The sequence below is a fragment of the Dermochelys coriacea genome, chromosome 10 (assembly GCF_009764565.3).
Source record: "Dermochelys coriacea isolate rDerCor1 chromosome 10, rDerCor1.pri.v4, whole genome shotgun sequence".
Classification (NCBI taxonomy): Eukaryota; Metazoa; Chordata; order Testudines; family Dermochelyidae; genus Dermochelys; species Dermochelys coriacea.
Window position 1 is genome coordinate 13,495,422 of NC_050077.1, and position 16,125 is coordinate 13,511,546.

Sequence of the window (16,125 nt, forward strand, 5' to 3'; positions counted from 1 at the left end):
TTCTGCTGTTGGAATGGAGGAAGCATCTTATGCCATTCTCCAGCACTCTTTTGGCTATTAGAGGAATGGCACTGACATACTGATGGGGAGGAACAGCTCTCAGAGTGTGAGGAGCTGGAAGGAGGGAGGTAAAAAAGCTTAAAGGTAACCTGCACTGGGGAAAAAACTGGTTCATGTCTTGTTTTTTTTTTTTAATTCTCTATACGGTACAAATATGGCCTTGAGTGGGTTTCCATTCCCTACCCCACACAAAGCCTGCCCCCAAAGCAGAAAATTTGAGGGCTCTGCTTGTTTTTCATATGAGAAATTCAGGTCTTTTCTACAACTTCTCTTGAGGTCTGAACTTCAGCAACCTGTGTTGCTATGAGACCCTGAATCTATTTACATTGGAAAATCAGGGGCTGTGGGATAGGAGGCTGCAGCTAATCAAACTGTTTACTATATTTTTCACTCAATGCATCTGATGAAGTGGATTATAGCCCACAAACGCGTATGCCCAAATAAATGTGTTAGTCTCTAAGGTGCCACAAGGACTCCTCGTTGTTTGTGCTAAGATGGTGTCTCTTTCTCCTTTAAACATACGTCCCAAGGCATTTGTTCATCATAAGGTGCATGTGGTCATTTTGCCCCCCCCAAATCTAATGACTTTACACATGTGTAAAGTGGCCAATGCTGTACCTAAAAGAGTCACAGTGTGGGAAATGTTGATAAGGAGGAACTGTGAGACAGCAGTGCCAGGGTGCGGGGAGGCACAGGCTGGGTGGTGGAGGAGGGGATATAAATGTATCTTAAAACAATTGACAGATTAGCCTGTCAATTCTCCCTCCCTAAAACTCATATTGAAATGAATGGCCCTGTTGTACTGGGAAGTATTATAAGTATTATCACCCATTGACAGATAATAGCCACTCTGCCCTTAAGTTAGTGCAGAACCTGCCCTTTCTGAACTGACTCAGTACGTCTCTCCCACCAGAACTACCTTGAACAACACCACTGCCCCATAAATTCCCTCAGCTTCTCTCTTTAGAAGCGAGCCGGGTTTTTCTTTGCTCAATCATTTTTTTCCCCCCAACTCTTTAGCAAACGGAAGGTTTCAAGAAGCGATGGTTCACCATGGACGACCGAAGGCTCATGTATTTCAAAGATCCTCTGGTAAGGCAAAGGCATTTGAGCTCCACGCGCGTCTGCATGGAATAGCCTGTAACAGAGTTTGGTCTAATTTGGGAGTAACGTGAAAATACTTGGGGCAGGTTGTTCGACTTTTGTCCAAAGCCCAGTACACCATAGCCTGGTTCACAGTTAGTCACCAAAATATCCATGAACCCCTATTTAAATGGCTGTAAATGAGTCTCATCCCAACCTATATTTCATTCACCAGATTTTTCTTTCCCTCAGCCCTTTTGCAGGGCGTTTCTGTGCTTTGTTGCCATCGGGGCTGAGATTGGTAAAGGATTTCAGGGGAGTCACTTGCCCAGTTCCACTGGGTCCCTCTCTCCATGAGGCTTCTTTGAAAATCCCAAACTAAAATCATTTCCAGTAATTAACATTACCATGGTAGTCACAATATTAATTAATATAACCACTGATAGGAAGGATGGGCCATGGTTAGGGCATTCAGCTAGGACTTGGGAGACCTGCTGTGCCACAGGTTTATTGTTTGACCTTGGGAAATTCACTTAGCCCCCCTATTCCTTGGGGTATGTCTACACTGGAGCTGGCTGAGGTACACATACCCATGCTAGCTCTGATCGAGCTAGTGTGCTAAACGTAGCAGTGTGGCTGCAGCAGTGCAAAGGAGCAGGACAGGCTAGCTGCCCTATGTACATATGTAGGGCTTCAGATGGGATTGTTCTTGGGGCTAGCCAGGGCTAGCCTTAGACCAAATGGCGCCCCCCCCATTTGTTAAACTTTTGAATATCTTAATTTTTTATTGCATTTGTAGCCCATTTCATGACTTTGATGCACAATTTGCATGCCTGATTTATCCCTGTCCTACAAGACGATAAACTTGCACACTAGGATCTGTAAATCTGCCAGCCCTGTGCCCCACAAGCCCAGCACCCCAGGCAGTTGCCTGGCTCACCTGACCCTAAGTCCGGCTCTGGGGCTAGCTTGTCTCACCACTAACACAGCCGTGGCTACACTGCTCTTTTTGGCTGGGGTCCGTGTACCACATCTGGAAATTACACCTCCAGATCCAGTGTAGACATACCTTTAGTTTCCCATCTGTAAAATGGGGGCGCTAGTGCTGCCCTATCTATGGGAATGGGGCCCACGTAAGATAGTTAGACAGATGTTTATACTAAGCACCAAGCTCTAAAGATTTTAATTTGACCATGGGACCTTTCAAAGCACTGTGAAAACACTCATCTTCACCTCATCCTTCCAGTGTAAGTATGATGATTATTATCCCCTCAAAGGGCCTGGTTCTGATCACATTCCACGGGGGTCACTTCTCATTTATTCCAGTGTGTGATCAGAATCGGGCCAACAGTGATTTAAGTAATTTGATGAGTGCCTCATATCAAATCAATGGCAGAGCTGGGATTAGAATTCAGGGCTCCTAATCTCATGTTCTAAGCACCTGGCCACCACCTTTTTCTCTTTTGTCTTGATTGACATGTCTGGTAAGAGAATAATTGCCACACAATCAGACCTTTATAATAGTACATGCAATGTTTCCATTTCTCTGGAATTAATGACACCAAAGATTATATACCAGAGAGAGAGAGAGAGATTTCTATCTTGCAGGCTAGAAAAATAGCAAGCTGAAAAGTTTAAAATGCAGCAAGGAACATGCAGGTTAAATGGTTGGAAAACTTCAAAAATAGAAGAGTCTGGGATTGGGGCAAGCTCCTGAGAGGCTGCAGAATCCCTGGGCCCAGTCCTCAGCTGGTGTAAAGCAAAAGAACCCCAGTGAAGGCATGGAGGCAGTGAAATCAGAAGTCAATGGAATTGTGATGATTTACATCATCTGAGGGTCTGCCCCACTCTCTCTTGGAGTTGATACTTATTAATGCGGAGTTTGGGGGGTGAGAGGTTAGAAGGATAGAGGCAGTAGCAGGTCTCTCTCTCGGAATGAGGTCAAAGCACAAAATGTGTGTGGATTTAGAACACCTGAAGTTTGGGGGTGGGGGGTGTATGGAATCCAGGGGCTTGGTTTGGCTCATTATTAAGTAGGAGCTACAGTATTTGCAAATCTGAAATCCTGTGGATTTCAAACACCTCTAATCTTTGTGGGTGTTTGACCTTGGGAATTTGCTTTGTAGACCTTTCTCACTGTTTTCTGTTGATGTGAGTGCTGGAGGCTGTGCAGGGAGAACGCTAATGTTAGTTTGCTGCGTGATCCATATTCCACATCACCTTGACAAGCAACTTTGAAAGGGCTCTGAATCATTTATTTATATCTTGTAGGATGCCTTCGCTAGAGGGGAAGTATTTATTGGGAGCAAGGAAAACAGCTACAAGGTCCTGGAAGGACTCCCACCATCCACCCAGGGAAATCACTGGCAATATGGGATAACCATTGTGACCCCAGACAGAAAATTTCTCTTTGCTTGTGATACAGAAAGTGATCAGCAAGAATGGATTACAGCTTTTCAGAAAGTCATAAGCAGGCCAATGCTGCCTCAGGAATATGCAGGTAAGTTACCCTGCCATACTGAGACCCCTGGAGAATTAAGGCCTCCATTTATCCACCATACGTTAGAGAATGGGGAGACTGAAGGAGAGACAGAGCCTTTCACCTCTAAATCAAATCTAGTCTGTATGGGAAGTCCTTACCATCTGCTGCCTGTTCTGTAGCTTATCCATTTCCTAGTAGATAGGTGTCCACATCAATGGGACAATAGCAGACCCTTAGGCCCATCCTTTGTCTCCTTGTCTTTTTGGATTGTAAGCTCTTCAGGGCAGGGTCTTTCTCTCCCTATGTTTATGAACAGTGGGGCACAATGGGGCCTTGATCACAGTTGGGGTCTTTATCTGCTACTGTAATAATAATGATCCCCATCACCATCACCTGAAAGTGGTACCACTATCAACAGTATCAGCAGACTGAGGAAACCTGCCCTCTCACTCCTGGAGGTGGTGCTGCCAGTCCAGAGTGGAGGTCCTTGGTAGGCACAGCATAGGGGAAGCTCTATTATGCTCTAACCATTCTCTGTGCCAGCCTCTGGCACTATGAACACGGCATTCAGTTGAAGTTAAAAGAGTTTATAAGTAACCTTTCATGGGAATCCACTTAAGTGCAAGTGATTTTTAACAATTGAGTTAAGTGCTGGCAGATCAGTGTAGACAAGGATCTGTTGTGTTCAGTAGCTTGTGAGCCGATTATCAGTAAACTCTTCTGGGATCAGGGTTTAGCCACAACTAGCTGACTCCATGGTGAACACAACTTTTCCTTGTTTACGCACTGTATCAGAGAACTTGACTCTTTGCAGTCATGTTCTAACACAACAACATTCACAACGGCCACTCGTTCAAAGCTGAGCCCGGCCAGTGGATTGGATCCCAAAGGATTGCGTGATAACCCATGTTCTAACATCCATTGTATTGTCATTTTCAGTTGGTTTGTTTTTTTTCATTTCAGTGGAAGCCCATTTCAAGCATAAACCTTAGCTGGGACTGTCAGAGCAGACGCAAGGAATGAGATTATGTTTACAACACAAGACGGTTTTATTTGAAATGTTAAAAAAATAAATAAAAGAAAATTAGAAACCAGTCATTTACTTAATCCTGCTGGAAGCCAAGAAGTCAGCGGCAAACATCACATAGAAGCTGCTGGGCCATAGCAAAAACAAACCGTGCACTTCTCTAGGTAGGCGCTGCGGGGATCTTGTTTACAGCACTACCTAATGCTCATCCATAGGCTACACGTCCATGTGCCACCATTTTGTATATCTCACTCCATTAGATAAAGAATTACCACAAATGCCTGAGCATGTTGTCAACATAGTAGACTCTGAATAATGTGCACCAGGATGCCCCTGGGTCTGTGCTAACTTGTAATAATAACACAACCCAGTCCAGAGTGGTCCGGAATGCTTGTGAAACAAATTTGGTTGTATTTCATAAGTAGCATTTTCACAAGGTATTGATGATTGACTTGAAAACATGAATGGCACATCCCAAAGGTATGGTGTACTTGATAGTCTGCAAACATGGTCAATGGCTAGAAATAACTGATGCAAAACATCCCATGGAATATGGAAATGAGCAACTTAGCTCTTGATGAGAAGAGAAGAAAAAGCACTTCATATTATATCTCTCATATATAGACCTCTTCAAAAACCAGTTATACTAATGATGACTGAGTTTTGGCTACCTGCCTTTTATCTTCTGTAATGATTCAATAGTTTAGATCAGGAATGGTTCTAATTTGGTCCTCGTTTATCAGATCTGAACTTTCCCAACATTCTGGATAGTCTGGACCTGGTATTGTCACAGGGGTAAATTTGTGAAGTTCTGATCCGACATTAAAGTCTCTCCAAAGCTCACATCTCTGGCCTCGCTATCAGTCTCTAGTTTAGACACATTAGTCTTTGGCATACCTTCTCCTGGTGGAGCCAGGGTATTTGAATTCAACAGGGTTTTCCCTGGTGAACTCACTGTCCCAACTTTCTTTTTACAAAGCATTTTCTCATCTCCCAAGAGATCATGAAGTCCTAACAGAATATAGAGCACAAGCTTAAAACACAGAGTAAAAATCCCCATTGTCTTTAAGTGAAGGGAATGATAAATTATAACCAGAAAGGAGAATTTGAAGTTAGCGGTGATGCACCAGAAAGGAGAATAATATGCTCTGTGGTGTGGATGGTGCAAATGCTTTAAAAAGGAAGTAACATAAATACTGCTCTTTAGATGCTTAAATTAAGGTTCCCAATCGTAAATTGCCTCTGTGTTATTCCATACAGACCGTGTATTCTGGACAGGGTCTCAGATGCTTCCTTTTTTATTCTGTTTGGTGGTTAAGTGACTAACTGTTTTGCTTTTGTTCAAAGTGTGGTGATGAGGAAATGATTTGTCAAGACATTTTATTGTCGCCAAAGGCTTAGGAGAGCATTCTCCTCACACCATCGTGTGGCTCACTGTTGCATTAAGTATCACTCCCAGCAAAGAGCTTTCAGTGACACCCAGGATGCTGGCATCAGAGATATGCAGCGTACCTTGGAGAAATGAACATAGCCCACACTTTGAACAGAATCCATTGAAGACTTGATCCTGCATCCCTTGCACAATGGAAGTGCCTTTGGGCTTCAATCGGGGGGTAAGGAATACAGGATTGGGGGTATATTTCGGGCATGATTTAAAGTATGACTCGGTGCAGATGCGCATGCCAATTGCACAGATCACTCCTTCGAACAATTCCTTCTGTATTGCCAGTACCTGTCCATGACCTTAACATGCTATCTCGGCATTTCTTTAGATGTGGAGAGGCTGAGCTGAATGAGGTACTAGCCAAAACAAAGGGCTCTATCCATAGCAGGTCCAGCCAGATGTCTTTACAGTGCATTGCAGAAGCACACCATGACTTGAAGAATATTGCATGTGTACTTCCTCGGAAGCTCAGACAAAATGGCATTTTGAAATAGTTCAGCTTCCGTGGTCTTGTGATGTGTAAATGTTGCTAATGACTCATTCTCAAGCTATCATAAAGGTGAATTTATAAATAAATTGATGTACTGTAAGTGACCCTCACACCTTGTAAGTAATGCTAACTTTATGTAGGCTAGTTTCAAATGGGATTTTAAAAAGAAATCTGTGGGGTTGGCCTCCTTAGCGGCTTATCAAAGTGCACATCCAGGAAGTGCCCGTGACTGACAAAGGAATGTCAGCTCAGAGAAATCCTGCAATGACCGTGGCATGTGTCTGTAGGAACACTGTAGGCCTACACAGTGGAGTGTGAGAATTCAGCATTTGGAGTCAGACGATAAGCACACACGAAAGTCACTGTCCTTCAGCTAGGCACATGCAACCCTGGTCCTGTTTGCAGGGCATCATGGGTCTAATTATAGTTCAGAGCTTTCCAGTTTACTCCCAAGAGAAAACATTGCACAAAAGCTGGGGGGGATTGAGAAATACCCTCCTAATGCATCTGCATGTTGCTATTTCCATGCTGGGATGGGACGCAAAAGTGAGACGAGCTTTGAAATACACACTTCCCCTCCAGGACCGTACATCTTCTCATGACCACGTTCCATGGCCTCAGACCCGTCAGTGTATGTTGGGTTTTTATATCTTCTCAGCTCACATTTGAGCAATGATCCCCGTTATTTATTCAGCCCAGTTCAGAGGCCCAGCATGAGGGTTATGCACTACTTATGTCCAACCTTGAGGACTTAAGCAATGCATAGGGCTTCTGTGGGCCCTCTGCACAAGAGTAGATTTCATTGTAAGTTCACTGAGAGCTTTGCTAAATCATAGTAGAAGGAAGCGTGGAGCCTGAGTGGGAAAGGAACAGACAAAGAGTACATCTACGCTCAAAAACTGGCAGACCTGCTGCAGTCAGTTTCAGAACCGAGGGAGCTGACTTGGGCTCCTGCTACAGGGCTAAAAATAACAGCGTAGATGCATAGGGCTCTGAGACCCATATCCCCTTGCTGGGTTTCAGAGTCTGGTGCTCCAGACCGAGCCTGGACATCTACACTGCTATTTTTAGCCCTGTAGTGTGAGCCATGAAAGCCTAAGTCAGTTGACCTGGGCTCTGAAACTTGCTACTGCAGGCCTTTTTTGTACAATGTAGACCCGCCCAGACAGTCTAGTGGGGAAAGACAATTAAGAAGGGGGACAGAGAAAAATTTCATTGAAAAGGTAGATCCAGAAACGAGCAAGGCCACCCAGCCAATCTTTTGTGGGTGCTCTTCTAATTTGCCAAAATAAACACTTCATAAAGAAACATGAATCATGTACCAGTGAATTTCTCTCTCTGCCTTGAACAGCATCCAGCACAGCAACAAATCAGAGGAGGAGGTGGTGAGCCCTCCCCAAAGGATTTAGCCCTCTGATCGGTACAAAATGACGCCATTTGAGTGGTTTAGATTTCATATTCAGAGTTGGCTGACGTTTGTGGGCCTCCCAGAGGCTGTGAGGAGGGTGTGTTGAAAGTCAAGGAGATGGGGGGACCTGGATGCAGGAGGGGGCTCCAGGGAGCAGTGTGGAAAAATTTAGCAAGAGAGAGACAAAGCAGGTAGCAAGGCAGGATGAGTGGGTGGTGTAATGTAAGGGTGGGGAGCCTGTGGAGAATGCAGATCCCACCCCCACAATGCTAGACCGTGAGCTGAGGAGCCTCGCTGCCAAGAACACACTGGGGTATCACACTTAGACATCGGTGGAGACTTCACATATGGGGGTGGGTGACGCCCAAGGTCTGGAGCAGGAATCCACCTGTGTACATGATGCTGGAATTGGGCCTGTTGTTCTCCAGGGCTGCAGTCCAGTCCAAATTAAGTGGAGCCTCCTGGTAAACGGGCCTTGGCTCAGCAAAAATGTAGTCAGCCCTGCCCTAGAAAGTCAACAGATTCTCTCGAGCTATCTCATATTTATTTATTTCTAGCTCATCTCACTTAGGTTGTGCCCCTACCTGCGGCATTTGAGCTGGACCATGGGGGGCATTATTGAGCCTCATTCATTGACACAGCAAGCTATAGACCATCTGGCCAATGGCAGGGTTAAAAATAGGAGGCCTAGTTCTCAGTTACACTGAGGCCATTTTATACTGCGCTGTGGAGCTACCTTAAAAGGCCTCCCTGAAAACATTACAGGGCTTCCGTGGCTGGTATAGATCTCGACACCAGTCCACCTCCCCCAGCATAAAGAGTGTGGCAGGGCTGTGGCAAGAGAACGGTACACTATCGCTATTCTCTACTTACCTGGGCCAGAAGGGCCCATGAAAAGTAGAGCACAAGCCTTGAGGCTGCACTAACTTGCACCCAGGGCTGGCTCCAGACCACAAAGTTGGCATGAAGCTAAGTTTCCCTCCACCAAGCGCAAGAACAAAGTAATTGAGCATCAGGATGTGTAGGAGACAGCCACCAGTTTCCTCCTGAGGCTGCAATGATGGTGAAATCAAGGCAGTCCCAGTGATTTTTTTTTTTAAACTGGATAGAGTGACTCTGTCCTTAGCCCTGACCACACTTCCCTTACAGATTTTGAGGGGATGGAGGGAGAGGGGTCTTTTTAATGACATCCTAAGCCTGTGCCAAGAGCCCTACATGAATGAATGGTCACAAGAATCAAAGTTTTTTGGCAAACAAATATTGCACTCCACAAAGGGTCACCCTGACAGATTTACTTGCCGTAAGTATTCATTATCAGTCTGGTCCACAGAAGACTCCCCTTTCTCCTGGGGTTGGGCGGGGGTCTTAGTTCAGTTATTTTGTGGCACTCAGTTGTGAAAAGAGCTGAATTGGTTTAATGGGGGGGACACGGAATCCAGCTTGAGGCATGAGATTTGATCTTTCCAGTTCTTTTATACTGTCAGGTCCAGCACAAACAGTTTGACCCATTGTATCCTATACATTCCTTCGCTGACATCAGGTTTGCCCGTGCTACAAACTGGCTGTTGCATTCTTTTAACTATAATTCTCTTTATTTTATTTGTCAAAAGCTGCTTAAAGTGACATTTCAACATAGTTGTGGAAAATGGTGACTAAAGGAAGTCTTGGAATGTCCAGGTGGATATAATGGGTATTAGCACTGTACATAACGTTTTGAATTTTTACCTGATCTGATGAAATATGTCCACTTAAATAATGGAACAATACATTTGAGTATCAAATGCATTTCTTAAGTTGGTGTTTGTAAACTGAAATCCATCATGTCAGTTGTACACATTTGTTATGTCACTGGTAATAAAACGGTGGTACTACATGGCATTCAAACCAATAAATTATTATGTTAAATCAATGGATCATGTGTCCTGTTAAGTCTGTGACACAGGTGAGATGAAAGAAAATATGACCTATACATAGCTATTAGGTCAGTCTTAATGTACAGCATCCACATTGATAGGTGGAGCTGGAGGTGCTGCTGAGTGAGGAGGCAAGACCTCTCCCAGCTTGTGGTTTTCATCATATACAAGGTTTACAGTTTGGGCCAATGGCTCTAAGCACCCTCGCTGTACAAATTGTTCTAGCACCCCATCCAAATCGCCTCTTGCAGCATCGGCAGAAACTATGTCTATGCACCGTCCCTGCAGTATGCTCCTAACTGACCTCGCTTGGCCTGAAACTGTAGCGTTTGACTCAGACCTTCAAATCCAAAAGCATAACACTTTGCTTCTTGAGCCTAGGTTAGCTGGCTTGATGCAGTAGGAGATTCAAAAACTGCCTATGTGGCCCAGCCCATAGAGGGAGACACATACCCACATTTTCCTATGGGCAGAGGGGGCCAGGGCTCACATATGTTTCTTCGCTTTTGGTGTGGGTATCCTTGAAATGGATGGACTGCTTGATTCTAGCCAGTGCTAGGTGTGATACTGGCAGCCAGTTGTGTCTGTGCTCTACATCAGTAAGATGGTGCCGCCCTGCCTTGAGTCAAACTGGTCAGTTTGAAGGACAACTGTATGCCTCACAGAGGATAGTAATGAGCCTGTTATTCTTATCAATGAGGTGTAATTGTGTAGGAGCCTTTGTCATGGCCCAGAACCACACTGGACTAGGCACTGGACCGTACTTACTGTCACGTGCAGGAGAAGCCACCATGGCTGTGATAATGTTGGCTTTTTACAAGCTAATGAGAGTGGGGCCTGATTAATACTTAGATGGGAGCAAATGTAAAGTGCTGCCACAAGTGGTGGTGAAGATTGGGCTCTTCCTCCCACTGAGTCTCGACTGAACTGTGGCCATGGGTGGTGGTATGAGGCTCCAAGCTACCTTTTGCATGAGTGCTACCTTTAGCAAAAGTGGTCAGTCCAGAGCCCAGGCTCACCCCCCTTTCAGCCTGAGCTACACTTAAAAGAACTCTTTGGCCAGTATAAGCTATCTCTCTGCAAGGAGGATTTACATGTCTAGCCATGCCAGGAGCCCTTTGTAAAGCAGTCTTCAAAAGCATGGGGCTGGTAAAATTCCAGTTTGGGTAATTAGTGTGCCACCACTAATTACCCAAAAGTGGTTTTCATTTCCTGGGCTGATGCGTGGGGTGCTGCAGCTTAGCAGTGTTAAACTCCTACTGCCCAGAAGTGGTTGCATTTCAGTATCAGTAAACTGATTCCTGTCTGTGCATATGACCATACATATAACATGACAGTGCCAAGGGATAAAAGGCATGCCATGCGATGAATTGTCTCCAAAATGCAGGATTTGAACCCCCCCACCTAAAGCAAGCACTAGCAGAAACCATGAGAGGGTCAGGTCTGCCAAGCCAATGCAAGGCTCATGGCTGGCTAAGGACATGCTTGCATATTCAGTGCGTGAGCTTTGTTGCATAAATTGCTTGAGATTAGCCTTTTTGGCACATCAGGCAAAAGTGGGTAAAAACACTAATGCATGATTCCACTGCACCATGTTGCCCCCGCCCCTGGGTGTTTTTTCCACCAAATGCATCCGATGAAGTGAGCTGTAGCTCACGAAAGCTTATGCGCTAATAAATTTGTTAGATTTGTTAGATCTCTAAGGTGCCACAAGTACTCCTTTTCTTTTTGCGAATACAGACTAACACGGCTGCTACTCTGAAACCTGTCATTCAGACACTAGGAAGGCCTGACTTCTACCAAGTAAAACCACACTGGTCAAAGCTGGGGGGCTAGCACCCTCCTCACCTGACACCCCCCTCCCCCCCGCATGCCCTTTTCATGCCATTTCCCCCACAATTATGGAAGGCAGCCTATTCCCCATAACTGAATAGCTTGCTTTGCTACTTTGCAGTTTGTCGAGTGGCGGGATGGGGCAGGGGGAGTTTGGTGGGTGATTAATACAATTGACTCAACCACCATGACTTGCTTTTCAGTAGAAAGTTTTCCTTCATTTCTGAAAGCCGGTTCTGGGGAAGTTGCCAGGAAAGATCATTCACTACACTGAAGCAGTGGCATTAGACTGCCTCGTCCCTCAACCCCAGCACGTAATGGACGCCTGCAAAGTGGTACATGTGGCACATGTATTAGAAGCTGGCACTAGTATTCGTGCAAGAGACAAAGCTTTATATAAAGAGACATTTAATGGCAGCTACTCCTATTGGTCCAACAGAAGCAAATGCCCCCTTGAGGAAGGAACATTGGCTTCTTCTGTGTCTCAGACAGTATGTGGGGTAGTGTATCAGGCCTTAGCTTTAAGTGATGCTAATTAGTTCTTTGCTGTGAAACACCCAGGTACTTCAGAGGCAAGCCTCCCAGCAGAGATCTGGACATGAGCCAACTCAGTGCTCATCATTGTACTAAACATGGCAGATGAGGTTAGTGGGAAATGATGATTGACCGTCTTAAACATGAAGCCCTAGAGAAATGAGCACCAGGCCACCACTGCCAACGGTCACAGAGCTTGAGCCGCAGCGTCGCCTTGTCGAGGCGCTGGGTGGGCCTCATTTTTCGTTAACGTTGTGCAACTTAAACAAAGGCTCAGGTGTGGCTAACTGAAGGGGCTGGCCCATGGCAGAGGTCGCCAACCCCAGTGCTAAGGTCACATGACCCAGGATCTATTCTGAGTTTGAAGGAGCTCCTCTAATGTGCGTCACGCACAATCAGTCCTCCCCCCCCCACCCCCGAACCATTTCCTGTAGAAGCCCCAACTAAACCCAGAGTCCAACTGTACTAGGCACACGGCCATCCCGTTCTGAGGTGGTTACAGTCTAAAGCAGCAGGACAGATTTTTGGGGGGGGGATTGGTGTCCTGTCGGGCTCCTTTCCAAGCCCACAGGTAGGCACCAGCATAACACTCATTTCCTGAAGGGCAATGAGGCTTATTTGGCCATGTGCTACTGATACTAGAGGAAGCTGCTCCAACAAAACCAAAGCTGAGCCCAGCTTAGAGCTAGCAGCCTGGCTGGCCGCAAAAGGCAGTTGAGCAGCCGTGCCCGTCAGTACCGAGAAATACTGTGGGAGCAGCCCACACATGGGAGCCTTCACCAAGGCAGAAGTGTAGCGCTGCTGTGCATGGGTTATGGGCCCATTACACGTCTGACAGCCTCGCCTGGCTGAGGCAGGGCTAACATTCACCTCAAGCCAGCACTTTGCCCCTCCCAGTAGGGTTGCCAGCCTTGCCCCGGCCCCGAGGGCCTGCCCCGTCCCTTCTCCAAGGCTCCACTCACGCCATCCCCCTATCGCTTGCTCTCCCCCACCCTCACTGGGCTGGGGCAGTGGGTGTGGGAGAGGGTGAGGGCTCTGGCTGCGGCAGGGTTCAGGATGCAGGCGAGGGCTGCAGGTTGAGGTATGAGCGCTGGGCTGGGGATGTGGGCTCGGGGTGCAGGAGGGGGCTCAGGTCGGGGATGTGGGTTCCGGGAGGGAGTTTGGCTGCGGGAGGGTGCTTAGGGCTGGGGCAGGGGGTTGGGTGTGAGGTGCAGGCTCCGGGAGGGAGTGTGGATGCAGAAGGGGGTTCTGAGCTGGGGGCTGAGAGGTTCAGAGTACAGAAGGGGGCTCAGGGCAGGTGGTTGGGGCATGGGTGAGGGGTGTGGGCTTCGGGCAGCACTTATCTCAGGCGGTTCCCAGAAGCAGCTGGCATGTCCCTCTAGCTCAGGGGTCCCAGGGAGCTCTGCACACTGCCCCAGTCTGCAGGTGCCGCCTCCGCAGGTTCCCAACCAATGGGAGCTGTGGAGCCAGTGATCAGGGTAGGAGCAGCACATAAAACCTTCTTGGCTGCCCCTGCGCCTAGGAGCCAGAGGAACATCGGCTGCTTCCGGGAGCCACGCAGAGCTGGCTGCTACAGCCACCTGGACTTTTAATGGCCTGATCAGCTGTGCTGACTGGAGCCACCAGGGTCCCTTTTCAACTGGGCACTCTGGTTGAAAAACCTCCAAGTGTTGCAAGATTATGTGATCCCATGGTAGCCCGAATAATAAACAAAGCTGGGTGACAAGCAGTGAGCCTGCAGCAGAAGCTGCCAGCAGCCTCTTGGCATTTCCCAGCACAGCATGTTTCACAAGCCCCTCCCTGCAGAGACACATTTCCTCATTTCTTTGGGCGGGCTGGGGGCAAGCAACAAATAGCCTGGGTGTCTCAGCTGCCTTTGCTGGAAGGCAGATCAGCTTGAATCCCAGACAGGCGCCTCTGCAGCTGAACTGATGGAATATGGATAATCCTCAGGTACTTGCTCCTTCCTGGTTCATATGCTCTGCTCTGCTGGGGGTTCGGCAGCATCCCTACCTCGCCACTAGCCTACTTCCCATTTGTTATTCTTTGTACTACAATTCAGTGCGTTGTGACTGGCATAATGAGCTATGCACCAAAGTGTAAAGAGAAGAGCTAGACTCTTTGGGAAGCCTCCAGCAGCAGGTGTAGCTTCCCTAGGACAGCTTACTATATGTAGCTGTTGAGTCCATGTGTCTATTCTTTCCCAATTGAGTGGCAGATTGCTACATCACCTGATGGCTTGTCTGCCCTCTCTCTCCTTTAGCAGAGGGTCAGGCATAGTTTGTCATCATATTTGGACAAGAAATCTTATGAGCCCTGATCATTTGAGACACTCTCTGTTCTCCTACTTCCTGGTATGCGACTGGGCTCTCAACCACTCCTCTGGCACTTCAGCAGCATGGTTGCTCTTCACTGCAGTCAGACAGTGCTTTGTACCACCCCATGGCAGGAGCACGTGTAGGCCCCAGGGCACCACTCTGCTAGCTGCTATCCACACACAGACTGAGAGGCAGCCACTGCCCCCGAAGTGCTAATTAGACAAAGGGCAGGAGGGGAAACCGAGGTACGAAGATCATGTGCCCATGATTCCACAGCAGGTCAACGACAGAGGCTGAAATAGAACCATGTTGTCTGCCCTGTGGCAACAGCCATTACAGAACTCTGCCCCCAGCCCACCAGTATTACTGGGTTTAATCTCTCTCTGTACATAACTATTATTTAATGCCTAGTGCCCACAGCAATTATTATTAATTTCTAAGGTGTCTGGCACCACAGTGTCTAGGCATATTTTATGCAGTGCCAGAGTAAACACGGATTGCATTCTTCCCCGACCCTCAAATATCATGGCACCAAACTACCTAACCTAGCAATCCCATGCAGGTGGATGCAGCAGGCTAAAATCCAGGAGAGTCTAAAGCCCACTTACGCGAAAGCCCCTACAAAGAGAGGAGTTTTACACTGTGTGCTAACAGACACATTTCTAGTGGCACCAGCACCTGAGGACACTTGCCCCTCTTCAACCTTAGGAGATGGTGCTCCAGCCAAGCGTAGGTGCCATGATGTGCATTGGGGTAGAGATGTGCTCAGACACCTGGGCCCTAGGGATGAATATGGAATCAATGGGAGTTAGGCACCTAAATATCATTGAGGATCAGGGCCAGTACCTGAAATTCTTTGCAGCGGTGAATTGGCAGCCAGTGCAAATTATGTAAAAGAGGTTAGATACTCTCTCTGTTTTGACCTACTTAAAAAGCACACTTAGCCAGTACCAGATACTTCAAAGGACAGGTTAGGAAACCCCACAGTAGGCAGTTATAGGATAATCTACTTGTGGGGCCAGTTTCTCCCTAAGCCCTGGTGCATTGTGTTTGAGAAAGCATATTAACGTGGAGCATCTTGTTCTTACGTCCCTTAGTGTGATCAGAGAAAGTGGTCCCCTCCCTTTTTAAAAGTGTGAAGTCCAAGCCTTCAGTATCAGCACCATCTACTGGTGAAATTCACTGGGAATAGTAACAGCAGCCTTGGTTCTCATGCAGTTCCCCCACCATCTTCAAAGCCGGGCTTAAAGCTGGTTGGCTGTAGGCGTCTCACCCACACGCAGTTAACAAAATCCCCAACTGCTAAATGTCAGCAAGAAGTAGGAGTATAATTGTGAATTTTAATCAGGATCAGCCCCCTGCTCGAGGTGCTGGATTGCTATTGAGGCTGAGTACAAAGTGCACAAGATTCCCTGAGACTGTGACATTCCAGAATGTGCCCTACCAAGCACCCATGGGTGGGGAATAGCATGACAGCTTTGCAGAGCAGACTGTACAGTGTACACGTCACACTTTGCTACAGAAGAGCTCAAC

General features: G+C 47.0%; 1 protein-coding gene across 5 annotated transcripts in view; it reads left to right on the forward strand.

Moving 5' to 3' along the window:
- ADAP1 (ArfGAP with dual PH domains 1) overlaps positions 1–9,905 on the forward strand; it is a 107,535-nt gene extending 97,630 nt beyond the window's left edge. For all 5 annotated transcript variants that reach the window (XM_043493308.1, XM_038420137.2, XM_038420139.2 and 2 more), the window contains 3 exons: positions 1,081–1,152; positions 3,415–3,643; positions 4,589–9,905. In XM_043493308.1, coding sequence (XP_043349243.1) covers positions 1,081–1,152; positions 3,415–3,643; positions 4,589–4,617 — 330 coding nt within the window. In that variant the 3' untranslated portion in view covers positions 4,618–9,905. The remainder of the gene's footprint in view (positions 1–1,080; positions 1,153–3,414; positions 3,644–4,588) is intronic.
- Positions 9,906–16,125: the final 6,220 nt, after the last annotated feature.